Source organism: Neolamprologus brichardi, chromosome 10 (assembly GCF_056152115.1).
Source record: "Neolamprologus brichardi isolate AB-2024 chromosome 10, ASM5615211v1, whole genome shotgun sequence".
NCBI lineage: Eukaryota > Metazoa > Chordata > Actinopteri > Cichliformes > Cichlidae > Neolamprologus > Neolamprologus brichardi.
The window spans coordinates 17,275,868-17,294,416 of NC_142113.1; the positions used below are offsets into that span (position 1 = coordinate 17,275,868).

At 38.8% G+C, this 18,549-nt stretch overlaps 2 protein-coding genes across 3 annotated transcripts; one reads left to right on the plus strand and one right to left on the minus strand.

The window, feature by feature from the left end:
* Positions 1-1,709: 1,709 nt before the first annotated feature.
* On the minus strand, positions 1,710-10,261 carry proser1 (proline and serine rich 1). 2 transcript variants are annotated; one of them, XM_006800063.3, is made up of 12 exons: positions 9,672-10,261; positions 9,522-9,587; positions 9,127-9,195; positions 8,314-8,408; positions 8,079-8,172; positions 7,769-7,879; positions 7,510-7,611; positions 7,234-7,312; positions 6,882-6,974; positions 4,489-5,803; positions 3,507-3,648; positions 1,710-3,391 (listed from the first exon to the last, which is right to left on the minus strand). In XM_006800063.3, the coding sequence occupies exons 1-12, from the start codon at positions 9,714-9,716 to the stop codon at positions 3,266-3,268; spliced, it is 2,337 nt and encodes a 778-aa protein (XP_006800126.2). In that variant the 5' UTR covers positions 9,717-10,261; the 3' UTR covers positions 1,710-3,265. The 2 variants fall into 2 exon arrangements, with proteins under 2 accessions (XP_006800126.2, XP_035767607.2); XM_035911714.2 differs by lacking the exon at positions 6,882-6,974.
* A 190-nt stretch (positions 10,262-10,451) lies between these two features.
* On the plus strand, positions 10,452-17,552 carry vps36 (vacuolar protein sorting 36 homolog). Its single transcript, XM_087847310.1, has 14 exons — positions 10,452-10,642; positions 10,839-10,907; positions 11,004-11,074; positions 12,192-12,306; positions 12,408-12,497; positions 13,081-13,167; positions 13,755-13,787; positions 13,964-14,041; positions 14,281-14,415; positions 14,565-14,630; positions 14,733-14,797; positions 15,181-15,265; positions 16,949-17,025; positions 17,171-17,552. Exons 1-14 carry the CDS (start codon positions 10,547-10,549, stop codon positions 17,250-17,252), a joined length of 1,149 nt encoding a protein of 382 aa, XP_087703436.1. The 5' UTR covers positions 10,452-10,546; the 3' UTR covers positions 17,253-17,552.
* Positions 17,553-18,549: the final 997 nt, after the last annotated feature.

The window sequence follows — 18,549 nt, forward strand, 5'->3', positions numbered from 1 at the left end:
GATGTAAGCTGGAAATAATATAATTAAGCTATAACTACATTTTAATAATTTCCCCACCATGCTTCTGTCAAATAGAAATGTCCTGCATTCCTTTATTTCCCTTACTACTAGAATGAGGAACCAGTTAAAGCCTGATGTTGAAAACAGATTTTGTGAAATGTTGCAAAATAAAACAGTATTGGGCAAAAGTCTTGGGCACCCCTTTCTTTATATTTTGCTTCCAGCGAGCCAGACTTACTGTGGTCGCAAATGCAGATAATCCCCTCCAATTTCTTTAGTTGAATCTAAGAAAAAGCACAAAGTAATAGTCTTGCACCAGCGACGTCATTCTCAAAGAGCAAAATTAAAGACAGGAGGGGTGTCTCAAGACTTGTTCACTGAAGTAAAATCGACTTAGTTTGTTTATTGGAAATACCATAATTATTTTTGACATTGACCTTTACTGCCAAAGATATAAAAACGATAAAAAATAAAACTCATTTATGTAAATTGATATTTAATTTTTTTTTTTTTTTTAATTTGTCAGTTTACATGTTTACACGTTTGAATGTTTAGACATGCATGTTCAAACCAGTAATAAGTATTAAGTAATTAGTGTTATATCTACCTGGCTGTTTTCCCTGTTTTGATCTGAGTATAAGATTTCCTGGCTTCTGAGAGGTCAGTGAAGTATTCATGAGGGCGGCACACAGGAAGTGTGGGTTGTTGTTGCTGTGTGCTGAGAGTAAAGAGACTGCTAAAAAGTTATCCGTCTCCATCTTGCTGTTCCTAATTATTCAGAGAGATTCCAAACCATCTAGTGAAATTAGACAGTGTAATTAGTTCATTGTTGCCTGTAAAAACATGACCTTTTAACTTCTTTTTATAATCGCCTTTAAATATTTGTAGGTAATTGTAGTTTCACTGTAATTACAGATAAAATACTACACTTAATTTCAGGGTATGTATGTATTTTAAAGTGTTACCAAAAATGAAACTTCTCGAGCTGTGGTGTTTACAGATAGAATGATGACACGACTGTACACATGCATGCACATGCTGCCACAGACTTCCTGGACGTGGCACAGTGGAACTCAACATTTGCCCTCTTTTGCAAATGTGACAAAGGCAATGAGTTTCCATTAACTTTGATGAACATCTGTCAGGGGCCCAAATTTGTTTATTTCTTCACTATGTAGGAGAAAATCAGCCAGCCAGCTTTACTGCTGAGGATCCATTGGAGGAATAACCCTTTTTACTACTGTAATTCCGTAGAAAATTAAATACATGTATACAGGTTTAGATGAATAATCCTAATTGCACTGACTAAAAAAAAGTGTTTAATAGTTTTACAAAAAAGCTAAACTGTACAAAACAAAAATCACAAAAAGTTTTTTTTATATATATAATTAGCAAACATATTCTTATCAAAGAACTCAAATGGATAAAAAAAAAATCCCCATCAATTATACATGTATACCCGCATGACTAATGGACACATGACTTTGTGTGTTGAGCAATAGCAACGCTTGTGATAAGCTTTGTATATGGTGGGGTAAGTGGAACGTACGCAGGTTGTAAAACCATTCAAATCAAGGTTAGGAACCAAAGTGGATATTAAATAGATGCAGTCATTTAGAATTTGTAGTTAAGTAAATCTTCAAAATTGAGTTGATGTATACGTGTAGCTTTATGGTTAAAATAAACTTTGTTTCCATTATTTTGTCCAGCTCCAGTATTTTTATTCAAGAGATGTCGACAGTAATGGCATCACATAGACTACAGATACAGTAACCAGCAGTTCACTGGAAACATTTTTTAAAAAGGGCAAAAAATAAAATAAAAACTGTGTAGCATACAAAACATCTATTACTCAAGACAAAGGTCATTGTCTTTGAGATAATCCCAGTAGAATAGAGAACTACTAAGGAGTAAAGAGGGGCAAAAGTACAGCTTTCAATTTGTTAAACTACAGAATATAATAATAAAAGTCACAATGTCAAAAAAAAAAAATGCCTGCATACCCTTATTCTGGATAAATGTTGTAGTAGCAGTCCCAGCAGTGTCACATATGAGAAATAAACGTTGTAAACATGAGAATCACAGAAAATTGCATTCACAAATATGTTCACTGAAAAGAAAAGAATGGAAAAAAAACCCCACTTGTGTAGAGCTGCCAAATGCAAGTTTTTGTATGTACTACAAACTAACCCCTGACACAGCACATTCATTTGTAGTTTGCATACTTTAGTATGGGCCCCTGCTATGCTTTGTGAGGTTTTTCCCATTTATTCTTTACGAAAGCCTTCTCCAAATGAAGTTTAGAAGTGCTGGAAACACCCAATTTGAAACCGAGATGTAGACAGAGTCCTTACAATGATCTGCGCTTCAGCTACAAAAGCATCAAGAATCTCCGTGCACTCCCAGCAACCGAGGTGGTGGCAATGTCCCAACATCAGCAGAAAAAAAAAAAGTTGTTTCCGTCGCTAAAATTACAGAATCGGATCCGTCTGCCCCTTTTCTACACACTGTGCTCACAGTAACTTTATTTTAATGCAGCTTAACTGTAAATAAAACTGTTCTCATTTACCTATTTTTGTGTTACATAACTGAACAAACAAGAATTGGTGAAGCACCCCCTTGTTACCAATTTAAAACAGCCCAAAGTGTACTGCTAAAAACCTGATGTTTTTAGAAGAAAAAAAACTGAGACAAACTTAACATTTTCACATGTTAAAGAAAACCACTGTGCTGTAAATGTTTAGATTAGAAATGAGCATAACGGGGACATCAAGTCATCAAAAAATAAAAATAAAAAAATCATGTTACAATACTATATCTTACGCCTGTCAATCAAATTCATTAGCATTTCATTTGCTCTGTAATTGGAAATGAGATACTACTGTGGCTCAGGACTGAGGTCAATTTATTACATGTTATGTGGACTTTTCTAATACTCTATAATTCATTATTCATTTATAAATGTTCTAAGTTTGATTAAAAACAGGCAAGTCTGGCTAATAATGAAATCACTCACAGTCTACCTGTCAAACTAACAACTTTCACAATTAATATTTACAACGCTTCACTATGAATGATATTACAATTATGCCTTTTCCCCCACAGACTATTTGACCCATTTCACTCCTGTTCCAACATACACAGTGATTAACTGTCATGTGCTCGTCTGGGGTTCAAGGACAAATAGAAATTGTATCACCTGCTAAGAGGTGTGGCAGGAGTCAGTGTTACTTTTTTACTCAATGTTTCACAACTATTGTAGGTTTCACGGCCAGCCCAACGGTTGGTGCAGCCCCGATTGGATAGGGAAGGTGTGTCCTGGGCCTGCAGGGTAGTTGGTGAAGCTGTTAGGTTGAGTAGTGAAGTTCTCCAAAGCAGAAGGGGGATGAGGCTGGAACAAGATAAGAAAATCGGTGTTATACAACAACATAATATTCAGTTCTTTTTGTTTTTTTAAACTTGGTTTTTAAAAACATTTGTGTGTGTGTGGTTTTGTGCGCATTTACCTGGAGCAGAGCAGACTGCACAGCTGGGTTGTGGAGGCCACTGAGTGCAGCGGGGGAGGCAGAGGGAGAGAAGCCTGGCACCTGGAATGACAGTAAGCCAGGAAACCCGCTACTGCCTGGAGGCTGGAGTCCACCGCTCAACCTGGAATATGCGCATGCATGGTCTTAAAAATGGCACATGATAAACAATAACACCACCTGCATGTCATCTGTCCTTTTTTTAATGTGTACACGAGCTGACATTTAAAAACATTGTTTCACAAAGTCCATGTACTGCTGTACAGCTGAGCTGTTGCCATGCAACCAGCGAAGACTCTCCTTTAAGTCTGTGTGCATGGTGTTAGTATCCAGCCAATTCTAAGACTATTTTTCATAAGAATGTAAGAATTATACTAGCAACATAAAGGCAGCTTATGATACGACACTTGTCATGTATGTGCATATTATTATACTTGTTGTTACTAAATAACGTGGTGGCTCATTTAATTCCTCCTACAAGACAGTTTGTCCCCTTCGAGTTCAACAAAAGGAAACCTTCTGCTTGCATTACTTGTTCAAGGAAAACATATCACACTACATATGACGGAGCAAACAGCTGAGCAATGCAGCTGAAGGACTATTTGAGACAACACAAAAAAAAGTCTAATGCTTGCACTCCACGTGCTCTTTGCACTATCTAAATGAACTGTTCGGTTATCAGACAATAACAAAGTGGAAAGTAGTTATGATTTACGATGCCCTTTTTCCAGCTATTTTATAAGCAACTGGAAATCTGTGTCACATGGTGTCATCTTATCCAAATTCTGAATGCAGTCTACTTTTCCCTTTCATTACTACAATACATGAATAGTATAACAGGTAAGCGTTTGGCATTCAAACTCAGTTTAATATCAGGAAGTCAATGCTGTATTGTCACACATAGAGCAGATTATGGCACACACAGCCCAGTTTCTGTATACTGGCTAGTAAAGAGGACACATACCCAGGCTGGAAATTGGAGCTGAAGGCAGATGCAAAGCCTGGTAAAACTGGTGAAGATGATGGAACGCCGACTGCTGCTGCTGCTGCTGCTGCTGCTGCCTGCAGTGGTGCCACTGATGCCACTGTAGATGGAGTGGCCCCTGGTAGTCCAATAAATGAAGTTAAAACAGGGCTCCCAGCACCATGCCCCCCTGCCACACCAAGTCCAGGGAAGGCAGTTGGGCTAGCCCCAGGTGGAAGGCCTGGGAATATAGAGGGAGCAGAGGTGAGGCCTAGACCAAAAGGAGAGGCTGCACTCGGAGGAGCATTTGGAGCCAAGCCAGAGTAGATGGTTGTTGGTGGATGGTTAGAAATCTTGGTAGTTGGGGACATTGTTGGCATGGATGAGGGGACAGTTGAAGGAGGCAGAGATGAAGAAAGGGAGGGAAAAGGTGACAGGCCCGGGTAATGAGAGGGTGCATTGCTGGAAGACAGCGCTTGTAGGCCAGTGAGACCAACGGGACTAGGGAGAGAGACTTGAGGAGAACCTGAAGGGTGTGAGAGGCCGTAGGGACGTGCTAGAGCAGCCTGTGCAGAGCTTGGTGTGCCAGAGCGAGAGGTACCCTTGAAAGCAGAGGGTACAGGGCTATTACTGCCACTGCTACTACCCGCACTGTGTCTGTTCAGGGCTCCAGCCACAACTGCCTGAGCCTGTGCAGAATGAGCAGGGGAAGGTTTAGGACTGGGACCTGGGGTGGAACAGCTCGGAATTACTGGCGTGGAACGTCCAGGGGGAAGAGACTGCGGTCCAGATGGGGTGTAACTTCGGATCACTGACCCAGAAGAGTTACCTGCTTGTGGGTGTATGCCAGGGAAGGGTGATCCTGACTGGTGTTCTGTGGACTGAGAATAAACCTTCTGCTGACTGGAGTTCGTCTGAGACAGGGAGTCTGGGGCACTGCGTGAAGTAGCAGGGGTGCCTGGTCGGGAAATTGCGTGAAAAGGGGAAGGGGAGAAGCCCCCACTGCCAGGGACAGGAGTTCCACAAGGTGTGCCTGATGGGGTGTGCGCTTTAATGACAGATGAGGGTGTAGGTGTAGCATGACCAGTGGGAGTCTGTGGTCCTGCTTTGATTACAGATGGGGATGGAGCAGGTGAGGGAGAGGGGGCGTTGAGGTTGTGAGAGGGCACCATTCCTGGGAAAACTGGCGTGATGGGGGTAGTGGGAGGAGCAGGAGAGGCCTGGTTTGGGACTGGTGTGGACCCATGAGGAATGAGGAGGGGCCCACTGTTAATTCCAGGTGTGGTGTTCTGTGGATTGCCTGGTTTATTGTAACCTGTAAAGAAGGAGATTATAGTTAGCTAAATGTGCAAACTAATGACTACTATTATCTGACATGCATGGACTTAAATAGAAAAAATGTTGCATTTTATTTATTTTTTTTAATGTTTTTTATTAGTAATACTGTTTACAAACATATTTTACTCCAGGATGTCGGCAGGAACGCCCAGCAAAGAGCCAATAAACTTGCATATAGAGCATTCATACATGCAGCTCATTAAATTGAAATTTAAAACAATTTTCAAGATCAAAATATGCCTTCTTTTTACCTTTGGGGAAAGGTTTATATAACACACTGGGACATGCTAAAATTGTTTTTATCTGAACATTCTGGCTATAATAAATCTTTGCATTTAAGATCACAAATCTCCCCAAAGGCCTTCAAAAGATGTATTTCAATTGTGAAAAGTGATAAGACGCTGCATTTGGAAAACAAGTCTTCCCAAGCGATGCGTGTTAAATGCCAGCACAAAGCATGAATCCAGAAAGAAAACGAGTGACATTAGTTTAAAGTTATTTCCAGTCTAGTCAACCCAAATCCCAACCCCACAAGTGATCAAAAACATACATCTACACTGACTGACCAGAAAACCAAAATATCTACAAGAGAAAAAAAAACAGTACAAAAATCACTGATTTGTTTTTATTGAAACTACTTCTGATTTGTCTGGTACATGTGCTGGGTGCTTTGTAGTGTTGTACTGTGCTACTGCATCACTTGCACTGAAAGGTAATTTGGTACTTTTTCAGTTTAGTCCTCCACATTTATTATAAGAAGAATTATCAAGTTAAATGCATCCGAAATGCTGTAATACTGGAAGTGAATGGGAAAAACGACAATAAAATGTTCTCCGACTAATCTAAATGAGCGGTTTAAATTAAATTCACAGTGGACTTTATTTCTGGTCACTCAGTGTTCCCAAGAGAAGTGGGAAAGACATCTTTACCTGATAAAGCCATTAAACTGGAGAAGCACAGGTAAGCAGCATGCCAGTGTGTTAGGCAGCAAGCTTCAACGAGTGTCTATTTGCTCTCACACTCACACGTACATGGTTGCTGTCATTCGATCATACCTGCTACTTTGTGGGTGGAGTTGTAGGGGGGTGGGGGTACGTTGGCTGTTATAACCCCTCCCATAGAAACAAGGCCTGCGTTGTTGTATGCACCTAAGCAGCAGTTGTAAATATTAAGCGTGTCCACCACACATTCATACACATAAAAGAATCACACACCCCACTACTTACTGCACCCAAACCAATCCCAGATGGCAATAAGAAAACATGGTTAAGTGCACCTCTTTAGGCATCAGTATTAATTGAATTGTCTCAGAGCTTGGTATCCACCTTTTCAATAACTGATAGGTTGTATAGGAAAAGGCAAAGGAAACCAGAGGTGGGAGTGTGCTGCTTCTGTGGTGTTTCTTACTTGGTGCAATGGTGGCGTGGGGTCGGCACGGTGGTATTGGGTAAGGAACAGGTCGATGAGGATTGTAGGTTGAGGGGAACTTAAAAAAAGGATCACAAAGATATAAAACACTTAGGTGATCAGCAAGTTCTGTATAACTGGAATACATAAAGTCAGAATGTGAGGAAGAATCAAGGAAAATAAGAAAAAACATCCTTTGTATGATCAATGGTTAACAAGTGGAGCAAATTATTTTTTATAACATCATTATAGTCTGTGTTTGACGTTCATGCTTACAGGTTTGAATGGTCCTATAATTCGGGAAGCAATTCCTTTCCCCTCCATATTGTTAGAGGGGTCTTCTTTCTTCTCGCCTTCCTTTTTTACCGGTGGGTTTCCCTGTTACCATAAAACAAAATTATATTATTTCTAATGACTAGGCCCATTTTGTTGTTTACAATTTATATCAAAAAATCTATTTTTATTTGCAATGTTAGTTGTATGTAAAGTCTGTTAGTTCAGAACTTGGGTATCCTTCAACAAACCTCATACTTACAGGAAATGACCCAGTGACCAAGCTGGGTTTGCCTTTAGGATATGGATTTCCTGGTATTATTCCACAGGAGGAGATCATTGCTATGGGAGCCTTGCAGCCAACCTTACAGACCTAATAAGAGAGAAATATTATTAATTTAAAGGTTGTGTGTGTGTGTGTGTACATTAAAATATGCAAACTAATGGAAAATAACACAATAACACTCTTAGCTTAAAAGTTTATCTTTAGTTTTTTTTATTACATGAATGACTTCTTCCTAAACAACAGCCAACAGGTTATCATCTCCTGATTTTTTTAAAGTTGAACTTGCCTGTTCCAGGATCCTGCGGGCACGCTTCTTCTCAGACAAGTGTATACGAAAGAGATCCTCCACTGGCCGATAATTCTGAGCATCTGAAATGTTTCTGAATGGGAAGAGTAATATTTAAAGGGATAACAGTTAGTCAACAATTGTACAAATCACTAAGATTTAAACGCAACATCTGAGTTACAGTATTTAAAATTAGTTGTTTAACCTACTGGACACATTTGTAAAATGTACTCACAAAGCTATCAGTTCCAAGACAATCAGTCTGTCTTTTGAGAACGTGAAGCAGTTCAAGATATTTGCGACTTCTGTTGTGGGGATTGCAACCATTTTCTAAAGGCAACAGATTAGAAAGCATATTTGAGGAACAAAGAGGTTTCAACTTAACTTAAACAAACACATTTTCTAAGTTCATAGTATTTGCTGCACTTGTTTATATTAATCACAGATACATCTGTGATACAGATTACAAACAATTATGAAAGTGTATAAAAATACCATAGTTTGACTATTGCTACAGTTCAATTCTGTGACCAGCTATTTATGTAAATATTACTTTGACACATACCACCCACGCTGCTGCAGACTAAGCACACCACCCTATGTCAATGGCTCTCCCCAACGACAGGGGCCTCCCCCAGTAGGACAATGCACCATTAAACCCCAAAAAACAAATGCTCAGGAACAACTCGAAGAGCATGACAAAGATTTGCTGACATTGACCTGGCCTTCAAACTTCCATGATCCCAAACGAACATCAGGAAGATTTGTAGGAACAACCCTGATCCACAGAGGCCCCACCCCGAAACCATCAGGACCCAACAAATCTGCTGTCCCTGTACACAACAGGAAACCCCCAGAGGTTCCGTGTCCATGTCCCTAAGGTTCAGAGCCATTTTGCTGGTGGAAGGTTGACCTACACAATATTAGGCAGGTAGTCTTAATATTTCTTTAACGTTGTAGTTGATTATCTCACACAATATAAATAGAGAAAATAAAACTGGGGCCCCAATCGAACAAATAAATAAAAATAAATCAGTGGTTTACTTACATGCTGCAGAGCTTTAACAGCTTTGATCTGTGGTTCAGCCCATGAGAAATACTTCAATATTTCCATCACCTGTGGATTTTTCAGGATAGTATTAGTGCAGAAGCATTAAAAAAGTGTTTATGTGTGTGTTTATGTGTGTGTGTGTGTGTGTGTGTGTTTATTCTGAAATATGAGTTCTTTGCAATCATCCTCTTTTTTAATAAATAATCATGCAATTCATCTTCTAACAACTGTAAACAAACGATCATGCAACACGGGTTATACAGTAAGTAATCTATAATTCGAGGTATCGTTTTGCTTTGTGATTGATTAATCAAGTCTTAATTAATCTAATCTTTTATCACATGAGAATAGCTGGGGCTATTAAATATGGAGGAAGCATGTAAAACATTTACCTGTTTACTGGAGAAATAGCCATGCACCTGCTCAATGGCTCTGATGCGCTGATCGGTCAAGACGCACTAGGGAAACAGGATGAGAGAGCAAGCTAGAAGCGTAAACGATTCCAAAATAAATAAGATATTTTGACATTAGCCGCGTCTTACCTTTCTTATCTCATCCAATACAATGTCAAATGATTTCTTATCCATGTTTGTTGACTTAAACAAACGCTAGACTCTTTAACAATGAATACTACCAAAAAGCTAAACTTAAATAAACAGACTGATTATGATACAGCAGATTAAGTCAAATAATGTCAAATTCATTCAGATGACTTTTATTTTAATGACCAAAGTTACTCACTTATACTATTAATTCGTCGAAATTTAAAGCAATAAATATTCGCAGCATACTACTTAAAAATTGCATGATCGTTACATACAATACAACAATGACTTCCAAAGAAGAGGAGCAGTCTGCAGAGCAGAACCCGTCTGTACCAGATTTGCCCGCAGCTAACAACAAGCTAGCGGGCTACAGCTAACTCGTCTCGGAGGACAGCGCGACTAGAGAAACAACTAGACACCCCGAAACAAATATTTGCACGTGTTTTCATTCAATCATCGTTACATTTTTTGATGATCTATTAAATAGGAGTGAAAAAATGTCAGAATATATATTTTAAAATCTCAAATTAACCCGGGAAGATACCAGTCCTGCTAGCTCCTGACAGCTGGCGCTGTGAACGTCAACACTGAAAGGACCCCTTAGAGGTAGCTAGTTAAAAAATACAGCGTGTAGCAAAAGTGTTAGAGAAAAAATATCAAAGCTACAGTTAACTGGGGTAACATCATCAATGAAGAGAGTTAATGTATAAACAATATGTTTGTGAGTTCAGTTGACTTTAGCTTATATTATAATATCTATTTTGGTTTTTATCGCAGGCGAATTTTGAACAGCATACAGGAAGAAAACATAAGATGAGTCTTAGCGGAGAAGAAGTGAAGTGCGACCTGAATTGTTCTTGTTTTTCTTAAAAATGGACCGGTTTTCGTGGTCAAATGGGCTCCTAGAAATAAACGAAACTTTAGTGATCCAGCAGCGAGGTGTCAGACTGTATGACGGTGATGATAAGGTATCGTTTTGCTTTGTTATTTAACAGCCTGGTACAACAACGCGGTGGCTAAAACTTACACCATATTACTGTTACAAAAACCATATACGTCAGATGCTGATGAAGAGTTGTTGCTTTATGTGGTTGCATGTGTACCGTGGGTAACTCGGAAAGCTGCGCAAGTAAGTAACGTCAAGTCTTTCGTGTCATTGTACAGGCTAAGATGGATCTCGGAATTACCTTGCTGAGCACCCATCGTTTAATCTGGAGGGATATCAAAAATCATGTAAGGGAGCATTAAACACACCCTAACTACCCAACTTGTGTGCCAGCTGGTGCCTATTGCTGATATGATGGCTCCTTTTGCCTTTGCTGTCTCCAGGAATGCTGCATCGCCATGCCCCTGTCACAGATCATCTTCTTTGAGGAGCAGGCTGCAGGAATAGGAAAGAGGTAAACACTGCTGAATATTTTTTTTTTTTTTTTTTTTTTATTCAGCACACTACAATGGTCAACAAAGACAGTTAAAAATTATCAGGAATGCACTTAAATCATTGTGAATATCAGTCCTAATGATTACTGATTCAATAGTCTATCTGTTGCATCATGTCGATTTTGTACATAAATGGTGTGATAAAGAGCAAAAAGGTCTAAATTATTTAGGATAGACAACTGCCAAATTATTATAAATAGCATCTGTGTTGCCCCTTACTGATTCAGTAAAAGGACTAGATGTTACAATCCCTGATAATGCATTGCTTTAAATGGAGAGAATCTTGAGGGATGGCTGTTATTAGGAAAGGCAGCCCAGAAACTTTACCAGCGGCACACATCTAGTGTGCCTCAACTTTTGGTCTTATCCACCGGCTAATCTGCCATTTTTTTTCTTCGTTGGTTTGGTTTAGAAATTAGAGATCTGATCTATCTTATCATATTAAAATTTGGGACACATCGTCAGTAGTAGACTTTGGATTCATCAGGCGTTTCGGCCATTATCACTAGACACCCTCATCCAAGGAGGCCCTGCCAGGGTTGATCAGGCCACAGAGTCTGTCACTGGTTTATGTTAAAATTGTTATTTCTCTTCTTCTTTCTGCTGTTTAGTTTTCTACAGTTTATTTTTCCGTCTACTCACTGCAACTGAGAAATAATACGTACCTCTTTAACATTTATGGAGCGTCACTTCTTCAAAGGGATAGAGAGAAGTAAGACAAAAGGGACAAGATAGGAGAGCTAACTAGGCTGCATTGCTACTAAATATGTAGTGAAAATAAAGATCAAAACATGATGATCTCACTAGTTGTACTTTGAAAGAGGCGAGCATCACTCTTACATCATGAGATGTGGTAACAGCTACAGAATAAAAAAGTATGGGGAGAGTAAACTAATAAATTGGTGGGGACTCCCTTCAAGAAACTTAAAGACGACCAGAAGCTTTTCTTTCCAAGCTCCTTAGACTACAATGACCTGGATGACTGAGAACCTTCACAGACAACATATAAATACACTAACTTAAATTTAGTACAAAAGAATATGTATCTCCTAACTACTGGTCTTTCCTATTCTTAAGTGCAAAAATAGTTATCCACCTGCATCCAGTACCTGCCAACAAGGAGCCAGGTCCATACCAATACAGCAAGTACTCTTACATCAAGCTATCCTTTAAGGAACATGGGCAGATTGAGGTAGTGATTCAACTTCCTCATTTTCACTTTTTGTACTGCTTTTTTTTTTTTTTTGATGATTTGGAATTGACATGGCTTTGTTTTGTTGTTTTTCCTTGCAGTTTTACAGGAGGCTCACTGAAGAGATGACCAAGAAAAGGTGGGAGAATACACCAGTTTCACAGCCCATTCCCACAGGAACTGGATCTCAGGTTAGAAACAAAAGAGCACACCGTGTTTCCTCACTGATGACCATCTGTCCTTTGTGCTCTGTTATGTTTATGGGGATTTTTAGGTGTAGGTGGGACATTGTTTTCACTCACCAGCGTATAAACGCAACTTCCATGTACCGTAACAGTTCAGTATATGATAAAATGAAGGTTGGAGTCACTGTCAGTGTAAGATATGTTCCACATGATGGCAGCGTAGGCACTTAATTCTTGTACCTTTCAGTTTTTAACAATTAGTAAGAATTACTGCCTGACATTTGGATTTTTCCAGTGTTTTTTTTAAGTATCTATATGCATCAAATTAGATTTAGTGTTTCACAGAAATTGGTGCAAGAAGTCATTCCACTTGCATTAGGTCATGTGTCTCCAAAAAGTACATTACTTAATTTTTTGTTAAACAGGATAATGGCCAGTAAAATTCACTTATGTACCATAACAACAGCTGACCACAAAGAGTTCCCTCCTGGATTTCTTTTGTTTGTTTTTGTCTTTCCTTGTCCTTTGAGACATGTTGCTGGTGTTTAACTTGATTGTGTGTTTTTTCTTTTCCTTTGTGGTCACGTAGGCAGGAAAGACACGTGCAGTGGGGATTGTTGGCATTGAGAGGAAGATCGAGGAGAAGAGGAAAGAAACAGACAAAAACATTTCTGAGGTAATGGGAAAAATAAAGAGTGAGAAATGGGCCAGAACTGGAATTATGGTATACTCTCTCTGATGCAGAGTTATGTATAAAATCCATCGCCATCTCCTTGAAACCCTTAGCTGAGGTCTTGTATTTAACCAAAGTCATTTTGACTAAATTAACTGTAAATATATTTTAAAATAAATGTGGTTTGGATTTGGACTTTAGTTTTTTTTTTACATTTTTTATTAGTTTTTTCTTCTGTAAAAACTTGTCAACATTGGACGTTATTGCAAAGCAAGTTGACCACAGCCACTGTGACACTCTGGAAGGCAACTGGAAAGTTGTTTATATAACCTCTATTGAATACATTATATGATATATCTATATTTAAAAATACTGATTTAATCCAAATGACACAGATACAAATACATGGCAAGTATAGCTTTTACAAAAATGGGGTTTAAAGTTAGGAAGTATGTTTTATATCCAGCTACAGGGGTGGGGGGTTTGCTGTGGAATGACATTTAAATTATATCTGCAGCCATGAAGTTTTGTGGTTTATTTAATTGTCAACAATTTTGAAAGCCATTACTCATTCAGTCTCTGCTTTTCAGGCCTTTGAGGACCTCAGTAAGCTGATGGTGAAGGTAAGGAAGCTCTCATTTCATGTTTACATGTTTCTATAGTTGCTGAGTTATAACAGAATTAGGGAAGCTTTAAGTTATCCACTGACAAATGTGTAAATTTATATAATCATAAATAGCAGAGCTGTGTAAAACTCCTTTCCTTAGTGGGATTTTCTTCATGATTCTCTTCCTAACAGGCCAAAGAGATGGTGGAGCTCTCCAGATCTATAGCCAACAAGATCAAAGACAAGCAGGGAGACATAACAGAAGATGAGGTAAAGAGTTTGCTGACGTGATGAGACAGAAACATGAAGGATAATATGTGTACCTTCAAGTCACTGTACCGTAATCCTCCTCACATCTTATTGAATCATCTCAGATCTGATGCACAAATTTAACACAGCACATGTTTTATTGCATGATATGGTTACCTTAGCGTTTTAGAAAATTGTGACTCTAAAATAACTTTTTTAGCAGCTTGTTTTTTTATTTATTCTCATGTTTTATTCAATAGACAATACGGTTTAAGGCATACCTCTTGAGCATGGGTATTGCTAACCCTGTTACCAGAGAAACACATGGATCCGGTACACATTATCACCTGCAACTGGCTAAGCAACTGGGGGATATGCTGCAGGCCCCTCTGGAGGTGGGTGTGATTTATTTATTTATTTATTTATTTATTTATTTTTTTTGGGGGGGGTGAAACAGGAAGAAAGAGATACCTTTTATATTTACTTACTTGCTTTTATTTTATTCTCTTCATGATCCTCTTTCTCTCACTCCCCACTCTCACAGGAACGTGGAGGTATGATGGCTCTTACAGAGGTGTACTGTCTCGTCAACCGTGCTAGAGGGATGGAGGTAATTCTTTGAAAATGCACACATAACTGTAACACAACATTGAAATGTGTACTTCCACACTACACACAAACATCTTTGGTTATTTTTTTCCTCTTTCCACAGCTGTTATCTCCAGAAGATTTGGTGAATGCGTGTAAAATGTTTGAGTCATTGAAGCTCCCGTTGAGGTGAGTTTGAGTTGCATTTGTCTTTGTCTTCCGTTTTAAATTGGGTGTACACTAAATTAATTTGAATAGAGACAGGCTATGTTACTATAGTGATAGGTTGGTGCCCACTTCACAAAGGCCAGGCTCTTCCTGCCGGGCTTCCTGTTGATTGAAGGGCTGTCCAGGCCTCCGCAGCTGTCATTTCCTGTTACTTCTCAGTTTCAGAAAAAAAAAACTGGCTTTTTTTACTGTTTGCGTACAAAGTTGATCCCAGCACTACAAGCTAGTTGCCATATTTTAACTGTCTATAATATTTAATAAAACAGCCTAAAACCCTAAAACTGGTCTCTATTCCTTACATGCACACTTAACCCCTTTTTTCTCATATCTCATCTTGTGTGTAGGTTGCGTGTGTTTGATAGCGGAGTGATGGTGGTCCAGCTGCAGTCTCACAGTGAAGAGGAAATGATAGCCTCAGCACTGGACAATGTAAGCTTTAACTGTTACAATCATAACACAGTCCGTGACGTTATCATGCTTTAGGGTGACTAAACAGCACATTCCACTTCTTATCAAAATGAACTAAATAATTTAAAGGTGCTGTGAATAGGAATGTAAAGCAATTTACATGTAACAACCTTTTATTTGCCTAAAACAGTATGTTGTCTGGCATCTTTTTAAAGGACTCGGGACTTGATTTTGTCATGAAAAGGAAGCGGTTAGCAAAGAAAAAACTAGGATAATCAAGGAAATAAAGAAAGTAGACAGGCATTCTGGGAGCATATGGCAATGAGAGAGGTGGCAAAGGGAAAGACTTATAGTAGGTTCTATGTGAAGCTGAACACAAAGGAAGGGGAAAATGACTTGTATATATTCGCTAGACAGAGAGGCCAAGCTGGAAAGGATGTGCAGCAGGTTAGGGTAATTAAGGATAGAGATGGAAAATGTGCTAAAAAGCGAAGAGAGTGTGCTAAGATGGAAGGAGCTGATGAATGTAGAAAATCAGGAAGGGAGAATGGATGAAGGACGGCTGGTGAATCAGAAAGCAAAAATTAGCATGCATGGTGCTTTACATAGTGGGTCTAACCCTTAACTGTTCTGTGTAGTCCTGATGGAGAATTATAGAGAAAATCAGAAGGACTGTGTGTGGCTGTAGAGAAAGCATATGATGGGCTACCTAGATAAGAACTGTAGGTCTGTATAAGGGCATTAGAGGAGAGGTTGAGATGGAGCCAGATGAGCTGTTGTGGCGATATTGGTGATATTGGCTATTTGCTGATCTATCAGGGTCAGCATTTATAATGGCTGATAATTGATTTTTTTTTTTTTTTAACTAAAGACGAGACAAAAGAAACACTATTCAAACATGTTATGAGTGTTGAGCTTGCACAGTTCGTTCACCGGAGAGCGTTCTGCGATGTGTGTTTGGAACCACAAACACAACAAACAGGTGATCGGCCCAGAATTGGGCAAACAAGTAAATTAATAACTACAGATAACAAATGTTAGAGAAATCTGTTTATGTTTTGAGTGTCTGACAGAAACATTAAAAATACTGGGCAGTATATCAGATTTTTAAATGATCAAATATCGGTATTGGTATTGGTCTAAAAACTCTGATATTGGTTAGACTCTACTCAGTTCCTCCCTTTATTGCCACAATGCAAGCTAGTGTAAAACACTGGCTAGAGTAAGCTTAAAAACTCAGTCCACTAATGTCAGCAAATGATCTTCTCCCAGCACAGCATAGACTTTAACATGAACTCTTTGTTGTAGCACAAAAATGTATAATTCTATATATATATCCCTACCAACTTCAGGGAAATTACTGCAAGTTGTCTAACCTTGTTATTGCTAGGAAAATACTAAATGGCTAAGTTGGCTACTCCTTTAAATGACTTCACTAGGTAATCCAATCTATGATACTGATTTATGGATTGCATTAAACTAAGTTGATTTTAGTCAACAGAGTTATTTCACAACAGAAAACAAAGGCGAATAAGTAGCAATTGCTTTCTTCTAACCAAGAACAATTCAAAGCTGTGACCAGGTTGTGCAGTACAGACACTTCTCCAACAAGTGTGAACAAGCGTTCAACTACACGTTTTCTGAAGGTTAAGAGAAAACCGATACATTTATAACCAATTCTGTATCTCTTCCTGTCTTGGACAGGTGTCAGAGAAAGGCTCCTTGACTGCAGAGGAGTTTGCAAAGCTCTTGGGTCTCTCTGTTCTTCTGTCAAAAGAGCGGTAAGTTAGTCATGTCAGTCAGTTTTACTTTATCGTCATGGTGTAGAAGTGTGAAATACTCGTCTGTGTCTCATATTTTATAGTTCTTTGTTGCTGCAGTTTGTCATGTTGTAATTTATTTGCCTTCTTCACTCTTCTTGTCCAGGTTGTTGCTGGCTGAGAAGATGGGCCACCTTTGTAGAGATGACTCTGTTGAGGGTTTAAGATTCTACCCAAACCTATTTTAACCTGTTTACAATTAATGTGGAATATAGAAACAGATGATTTCTTTAAAAAAAAAAAAAACTAAATCAGCTGACCTCTACAGGTGCTGTACTTTTCATGCTATGCTGTATGTATCCAATGTATGTGTCCATTTGGTGTTCTGATTATAATAGAGCACTGTGAATCCACCTATAAATATGTTTTTATCTAGAACTACGAGCGATACTGGACTGTTTTCAAAATGTTTCAAGTTTCAGGTCCACTCTCGTTGGTAGATTGACCATCGGGTGTGTTTGGTAATAAATGCTTTTTGGAAAACGGCACTTTATGTTTTATACTTTGTTTTCATTCACAATGTACTCATTCTGGAAAAGTCGGGTATACCTTTTCAATGCAACCAAAGCATTCTGTTATGAAAAATACCATCGCTACATTTTCCAGAGTAAAATATATAAGTGGTTAGGGACTGTAGCGTTCCCTGCTGACGTAGATGCCCAGGTTTCAATTAATCCAAATGACCTGCTCCACATTGCATCTTTTGTTGGTCCTTTAATTTAGTCCATCAACATCAGTTCCTGTCCCTTTCCCAGTAAACACTCCTGTGAGTGTAATAGTTTTGGGTAAATTCAAGACCAGACAAGACAGACTAAAATGCATCTCCCGTCAATCCAATTCACAGAGTGCATGTGAGTAATACTCAGGCCCAGTTCAGAGGAAAGTTGTGCTAGACAAATACCAGAGTGTGTGTTTTGAAGGCAAAACTGAAAGGCGTGATCAACTGGCACAACAAGTCTTTCAAAACAATACTTTATCATATTCACCCACAGTTACCATATAGCAAGTAACTACATATGAATGAGGAGCCTATGGCAACAAGCAACAAGTAGTGTTAGAATGGTGCTTCTGTTGTCACCGTAAAGTATTTTAACAAACAAAATAGAAAGGTTCATTGTTCCCATTGTGAACATGAACGTTTCATCTCCAGAGAGGTTTCCTGTTCTGTGTGGACTCTCGCCAGAGGAAGAATGAAGGTCTGCAGAGTTGATTAGATTACCCTGCCATGTGGCCCGCTTATTGATAGATGAATTCAACTAGTTCAGGATGTCTCGAGAGCCGAGCCGAGCCGAGGCAGGTCTGATTCTCATAATTGGGGGTGCATGCACAATATTTAGTTTAGGTGAACAATTTACCGCAAGATATGAGTCCCGTTGCTCTTACAATGAGATTGACTACGGCTTTCTGCATAATTTATGATTTGGTGTGCTTTTATTTATTTCTTTTTCTTTTTCTTTTTTTTTTTTTAACTCGAGTTAAAAATTG